Source organism: Toxotes jaculatrix, chromosome 16, assembly GCF_017976425.1.
Source record: "Toxotes jaculatrix isolate fToxJac2 chromosome 16, fToxJac2.pri, whole genome shotgun sequence".
NCBI lineage: Eukaryota > Metazoa > Chordata > Actinopteri > Toxotidae > Toxotes > Toxotes jaculatrix.
In genome coordinates, this window is record NC_054409.1 from 23,577,824 (window position 1) to 23,585,252 (window position 7,429).

At 45.6% G+C, this 7,429-nt stretch overlaps 1 protein-coding gene across 2 annotated transcripts in view; it reads right to left on the reverse strand.

Moving 5' to 3' along the window:
• Window positions 1–7,429, reverse strand: part of LOC121195311 (membrane-associated phosphatidylinositol transfer protein 2-like) — a 24,311-nt gene extending 16,882 nt beyond the window's left edge. For both annotated transcript variants that reach the window (XM_041058712.1, XM_041058711.1), the window contains exons 1-4: window positions 7,202–7,429; window positions 3,028–3,242; window positions 2,546–2,667; window positions 1,900–2,133 (exon numbers count right to left, since the gene is read on the reverse strand). In XM_041058712.1, coding sequence (XP_040914646.1) covers window positions 1,900–2,133; window positions 2,546–2,667; window positions 3,028–3,242; window positions 7,202–7,279 — 649 coding nt within the window. In that variant the 5' untranslated portion in view covers window positions 7,280–7,429. The remainder of the gene's footprint in view (window positions 1–1,899; window positions 2,134–2,545; window positions 2,668–3,027; window positions 3,243–7,201) is intronic.

The window sequence follows — 7,429 nt, forward strand, 5'->3', positions numbered from 1 at the left end:
AATTCATTTCAATGAGGAACAAATAAATCAACAGAAGTACAACCATGAATAATAGTTAGAAATGTTAATGCCTGGTTTCACTGATGGAAAACTGAGACTGAGATAATGTGACAGAAGATGTTCTTCTCTAATCAGAAACTTTAACAATAAAAAATCAAAAGATAAAAACAGGCAAAGACTTCAAAGTGAAATGTAGTTTTTGTCATTAAAATCACTTCCTGCCTCGGGGACACAGAGACTCTAAAATTACACACTGTCGCCTGTAAATTCAAATCTGTACATGCAGAGCAGCATTTAGCAGTGTGCGGTTTTGCAGCCCTGATAAGTGTCTGCAGAGCTTCCTGTCAGGCCACATACAGACCCGACAGGCTCCATCCATCAGAGGCTAAGACCAGGATCTGTGTGGCCCGAGAGATGAAACCAGAGACAGAAAACGCCCAGTGAGTTTTTCTTTCCTACTGCTGTGAGCACACGGCAATAATTAGATTTAGATCTGAATCTGAGTCGTTCGATCGGAGATGAAGACGCTGTTTCACCACCACAATTCATCTGAGAATCCGTATTTAGCGTATTTAGTTTGCGTTATGTGCAGTGTGATTATATTTTGTGTGAACACGCCGCAGTATAAACTACAAACCTGCTAGAATCAGTTTGCAGTTTGGAATTAGGACACAACGAACGATCTGAGAGTGTTTCTCACCTATATTCACACACACCCACATCACAGCTGCTTTTCCTGCTCTGTTTACATCCTTTTTTTTTTTTTTTTTTTACCAAACACCAGATAACAAACCTGCTGAGTGTCTTCACAGTCCATGTGACTTCATGCTGATTATCGAGTTAAAAGTTCTCACGTGACAGATGTGTCAGAGGGACCAGAAATCATTCAGAGCTGAATGCATCTGATTTTTTCTATCAGTGTATTACTGTTAATGAACTAAACACGGACCAGCTGGTTATAAAACCATAAAACCCGTCAAGCAGATCATGATTAAAACACCAACCTGGCAATAAAAGCCAAAATTAGAACAAACAGAGGAAGCTATTATATTAATATCCTGTGAAAAGAGCCACTAACATGTTATGAAATTAAGCGTGAAAGTGGAAACTGATGGATAGATGACACCCTTCAGACTCAGACTCAGAGTTAGAGTCAGAGCTGATCTGCGACCATGTTCACGAATCAGACGCATGAAAACAGTTTGGTGGTGGAGTGGCAGTGGATGCAGAGGGAACAAAACGCGCTTCTTAGTTGGAGATCTGTTGATTAGAGCACGGAGTGAAAAACGCCATGAAGACAGAGCAGCTGCTGCTTCATTAGTCTGGAAGTAAAAGCTGTGAGGGAGCGAGCTGAGGCCTGAGAGAGAGTTTGAACAGTGTCAGATCACAGCAGTGAAACAGAAACAGAAAAACACTGGCAGGAAATTAATCCCGTGTGCTCTGTTATCTCAGGGAACCAGACGCTCCCCTCTGCTCCTGCCGCTCAGACGCTTTCTTCTGCAGGTATCTTCAGCATTTTATTTATTCGTCACCTGTCCTCTGACTTCTCCTCGCACTCACCTGCTTCATTTCTTTTTCAGTATCTCCCGCTTGTCTGTCCCTGCTCCGTACCACAGGCTTTTCATCAATCAGCTGTTAGTCATTACAGAGAGACGGTTGTGTTTTTGTGTTTTTAACGTTTTAATGTGTTTTTAATGTGTTGAACATATTTGAATTGTTTTTGTGTATGAAACGTGTTGTACAAATAAACTTTCCGTGGCTTTTTCAGGGTCATGCCTAACTTTTCAAGGTTGTTCCTGATTTTTCAGGAATTTTCAGTCTTTTTAAACACACACACACACATACACATACACATACATACACACACACACACAGACACACACACACGACCATACCTACCCACGTCATGTATGAAGCGCTCGATCTTGGACTGCATGCCCCAGTATCTGAACTCCACTTTGCAGAGCTTGTAGGCACACATGACGGGGTTCTGACCCGGATTCTGGTTGATCTCCTCGATCCAGTCCTCTGACAGCGGCCCCCGTTTGGTCTTGACGGACTGATACAGCTTCGGGTCTTCTTCCACCAGGTACTCGTGAGGGGCGATGTAGTCCTTCACGATGTCTATGGGGTCTGCGAGGAGAGACACAGAATCACTGTGAACCACACAAACGCAAAACTGAAGCAGATGTGAGCAGCAGGTACGAGCGGGACAGATGTCACGACGTCCACAGTGAACAGAGGTGTGTGTGGGTGTGTGTGTGGGTGTGGGTGTGGGTGTGGGTGTGGGTGTGTGTGTGTGTGTGTGTGTTACGTAATCCCTCCCTGCAGGGAAAGTCAGACAGCACATTTTTTTTCTGCACCCCAGTGAAATTTAGCATTCAGAGGCTGAGCACAGGCTCTTACACTCCACAGTCTGTGTCCCTCTGCTTCACACTGTCTGCGTTTGCACTGCAAATATAACACTGTGTACACTGGATGTCTGATCCCGTTTATGAAGAGACGACGACGGGACAGTGTCCTCTGTGCATGATGATCTACTCACCTACAGTCCTCTGTCTCTTTTCAGCGGAGGACATATTGAAGACATCCCCTTGATTTCCAGTATCTGGTTTATAATACGTCTCAATGTCTATGGAGAACTTTTCTACGAAGGGACACGTATACCTGAGGAACAAGAGAGACAGTTATTGAGAAGTTGAAATGGACAGTAGAAGCTAAAAAAAAACAAAATCAGCCACGAGTCTCTAACTAAACAACGAGGTGATCAATGTCCAGAATGATCTATAGCCAAGTTAAGTTTTCAAGTGAGTTCAGTGTCATTCAGTGTCAGAGATAATGTGTTATTATCATTTTTTTTATTCTTATTGTTGTTCTCAGACAGAAACCAGAGGCATGCTCAGCTCTGTTTCTGTGCTGCAGTTATCCAGGATCCACTCTTAACTTAACAGACCACCTTAAAACCACCTTAAGTTTGTGAGAAGGAGCAGAAATGAAGGATTTTCATCTTCATCATCATCGTCTCACCGGGTCCGTGTGTAGGGGTAGGCGTTCCAGGACTCCTCCTCCACTCGAAGCGCAGCCTGAGGCAGGATGGCACAGAACCAGGACGGGATGTGTTTCCCGATGTGATAGACCTTGTGTGTGTACTGACCCGAGCCTCCGGGGCCGTCCTCGTAAGGCTTGTTCTCCAGGATCTCCACCCCGCTGCCCTCGCCACAGCTCTCCTCTCTGCTCTTTTTCTGCGAGGCGGCAGAAAGATGACAGGACAGAAGACGACGTTTAAAATAAACGGTCAAAGTGAGGGGGGGATTTTATTGAATGTATTTTAGTGCAAAAACAACAAATGTCAGCAGCGTGTCCACCCAGCCTCGTCCAAACTGAGCCCTGGTCCCCTGACACTCATCCTCCCATCCTCCTTTCCTTCCTATAACTCCTTCCAATTAAACCGTTGCCTCCCTGACACAGCGCTCCTGTCTCTCTTTCAGGTGAACCTTGTGAAATCCACCTCCATCACTGAGCCGAGCGGACGATGCAGCAGAGGCGAAGTGATGAGCCGGGAGGAAAAAAAAGCTGACTGCGCTTCTTTCTCTTCTTTAAGTCGCATCTATTTATACTCTTTATGTTTTCTTCTTTCAAATCGTCCTAATTCATCCACAGCTCATTTTTCTCTTCTCTCCTTAAAAAGTCCAAACTCTGGCAAGTGTTTTAATTTTTACTGTTAATGAGACAGATTCACTGACTTCCCTTTGTGCCCAGCACGTAACATCCTTTAATAAAAGGCAGCAGATGGTTCAACCCCACAGATCCTGTAAGACGGGGGTGTGTATTAAGCCTATTGCTCCACAGAGGGAGTCTGGGATTACAGCATCAGTTTATAAACACACTACATCTCTTTAAGAGGCTCTGTATTTAGACTGTAACCATCTACAGCCCTCAGCTGTACACAAGAAGCTCAAACTCTCACCCATGATAAACACAGGTGCTCGAAATATCAATCAGCCAATGAGCTGCTGAGTCAGCGTGAACGCAGGCAGGTGACCACGCTGTGGATACTGTACTCTGGTTTCAAAGCGATGATTGAAAAGCTGCTTTACGCCTTCCGCTGTAACGCGCTGCGGGTCGAAGGAACAGCACCGTGAATACAAATCATCGGGATCATTATGAACAGTAAGAGCGGGGTGGTCGGGGTCAAGAACGAGAGCTCAGATTGAACACGGAGCTCTCTCTCCTGAAGACTTCAGGGAGGTGATATCAGTAATGAAGGTCAGAGGAGGCAAACAGCTGGAAAATTGCTGTAATCTAGCAGGTAATGTAATTTAGGTGAGGAGCTAAGGGCCTTAAATTACCCTCCTCATGTCTGCGTCCCTTCTGCTGCAGCACACGGGAGAAGATCTGTATTAATAACACACGTCTTCGAGCCCAGAGCACAGAGTTACCCCGGGAACTTTGACGAGGTTGTGAAATAACCTTCAGTTCCTCTGCTGCCTTCAGCGCTTTACTCACAAACAACTGTCCTGCGCTACAGAAGAGGAAGCTTTTCTAAGCCAAGGATGCTGCGTCTGCTGTGGAGGCACACACACACACACACACACACAATTTCTGACAAGAAGACAACAAGACTCGTCGGCTGCAGCCACAGCAGCAGCAGCTCCTGTTCGCCGCTGTTCTTCGTCCTTACGTCCTGATTCATCACGTCAACCTCTTTTTGGATCTAAGGAAGGAAACCATCAGAACCAAATCTGTGTTTTAGGTTCACCTGAACCTGTAAAAGTGTGAGAGTCAGCGTGAAATCCTCTGATGTTTTGTTTCGTTTGTCCAAAAGTCCCAGTACTACAAAAGAAAGAGCAGGAAATCCTCTCATTTCTTTCAATATTTTTGAAGAAAAATTTTTGAAGGAAACTTCACATGAGATTATTAGTAAAATACAGTTATCAAAGTCCCAAAGTCCTTGAATGGGATGTGAACAAAGCTGAGAGGCTGAAGACCAGATGAGTCCGAATCAGGCTGCAGAGCCTGGAGAGGTTCTTTTTCAGTCTGATACAAGAACAAAAGAACGTTCAAGAGCAGGAAACACGAATAAAAAAAAGAGTAAAGAAACGTTTTAAAAAGCCTTAAACAGATGGACAAAGAGAGAGGAGGGTTTCAACCGCTGCCAGAGAACGAAAGATGAGAAGAAGAAGAGAAAGAAAACAGCGTCCATGTCCAATTTGAGAAGTGCGACCAGGTTGAGCCGACGCTCTGAGGACCACGTCTGTGGAATTATAATGGGTCTGGCTTTGCTGAGGGTCTCGTTTCTGCCGGGCTGAGCCGTCCCTGAATAATTTATGTGACACCACAAGGTTAGCATAAACCCGCGGCGCACGACTCCCCTCCTCCGGTTCCACGCACGTTTCTGCCGGAGCCACAGGAGGAACCTCATGCATCAAACGTTATCACCGGCCGACCAGAGGTTTCACACAGCGTGGGCCTCCATCAGCTGCTCTGCCATCATTCAGCTGTGGTTTGACAACACTCATGTTTCAACGTGTCAGGTCACTGCTTAAATTAAATAAAAAAGATGAGAACACACAACAACAACAACAGCAACAAAAACAACAACAACAACAACAGCATGGTCATGGTCCTGAGAGGATATATCCTAATAACTCTGGTGATCCTCTGACTTTCCCTCTACTGCCTCTAACAGGCTGACAGTTTTGGTTTTTGCCCCCCCCCCCCCTCCGGCCTCCCGCCCCCCTCCGGCCTCCTGTTTGATAATCACGGTCTAATAACCGACCACAGAGAGAGAAGGAGCTCGGTCACCGAGACGTGTTTAACACACACTCATGTAACTGTGTCCACCTCCTGTACACGAGCGATGCATATGATATAACCTAAACTGCATCCGGTACTGAGGCTGAGACATAATGTTGTCATGGTAACGCCGACCGCACCATCACGTCCACTCTCTCTCCCTCTCTCCCTCCCTTTCTTTCAATCTCTCTCTCGTCCATATCGCTAACATACGATGGCAGCTACAGACACGCTGCAGCTGATGTCACCAGTTACCGTGGCAACCTGGCTCTAGGATGTGACGCCGAGCGGAAGGGAGGGATCCAGCAGAGGGTGTGTGTGTATGTGTGTGTGTGTGTGTGTGTGTGTGTGTGTGTGTGTGTGTGTGTGTGTGTGTAATAATGTTCATTAACAAAGCTGAAGATTTTTACTGAGTAGATTTGGTTTCAGAAGTTTGAGGTTCTTCAGCTTAGGATATAATAATATATATATAATATACAATTTGCTGCTGTTGTTGTTGTTGCTGTTGCTGTTGTTGTTGCTGCTGTTGTTGTTGCTGTTGCTGTTGCCCTCTCCATGCACGACGGGAACAGGTGGCGTTGAAGTTGTGCGAGAAATCCTGACTCTGCTGATTTTACTGGTCTCAGCACAGGTTCCAAAGCATGACCCACAATCCAGTGTGTGTGTGTGTGTGCGTGTGTGCGTGTGTGTACATGCGCGTATTTCAGTAAAATTATTAAATGAAACACAATCCACGGGCATATGGAGCACCATCTGCTCTGCAGAACAACACTGGCCCTGTGACCCTTTAACCACGATCTTCAGAGCCTGTGCTCTGGTGCAGTGTGACACGATGACACCTTAAACTCCTGACCTCCCCCCTCCTCCCCCTCCTCCCCCTCCTCCCCCACCTCCACACACAAACCTGAACTCCAGACTCATGTTCGCACACGCCCCGGATCAGAAAAAAAAATCTTTCTCATTATTAATATGTGATGCTTTTCAAAGTGTATTAATGTCTTCCTCACAAAGCTCATCAAAGCAAACAAACAGCTGATTATCGCTGCTTTACAGTCACAACAAATCTCCCATATTTAATAATTAACACACAGACATTAAATCAGCAGCAAACAGCTCCTCACACAGTCCTCCCCCCGGGCCAGACATTTGATTTGAGATTTAATTTATCATTCGTCCTGACGAAGAATGAAAGAAAAATAAGATCAAATAAAAATGATGTATATCTTAGAAAAACATGGAGCAATAACTTAGTGAACTACTGGCCGACATTTCAAGTTTAAAACTGTGGGGACGCAGTTATTTCAGTCATCCTGAGGATAGCAAACTTTAAACTTTGGGACATAAAGAGTCATGTCAGTTTGTGCGGTGTGATGATGAAGCAATCCGGAGGGAAAACAACACTCACCTGGATCATGTAGAGCTGAGCGATGCGGTACTCCTCCACGCTCATCGGCATGGGGATACGATACTCCTTGATCAGCATGGTTGTGCTTGAATTGGGCCGACTCTGTGTGAGAGTGTGTGTGTGTGTGTGTGTGTGTGTGTGTGTGTGTGTGTGTGTGTAGAGTGTAAGAGGGTACACGGTCCTCTCTGTCGGCTTCGCTACCCAAGCAGCATGTTCAAGCAGCGAGGA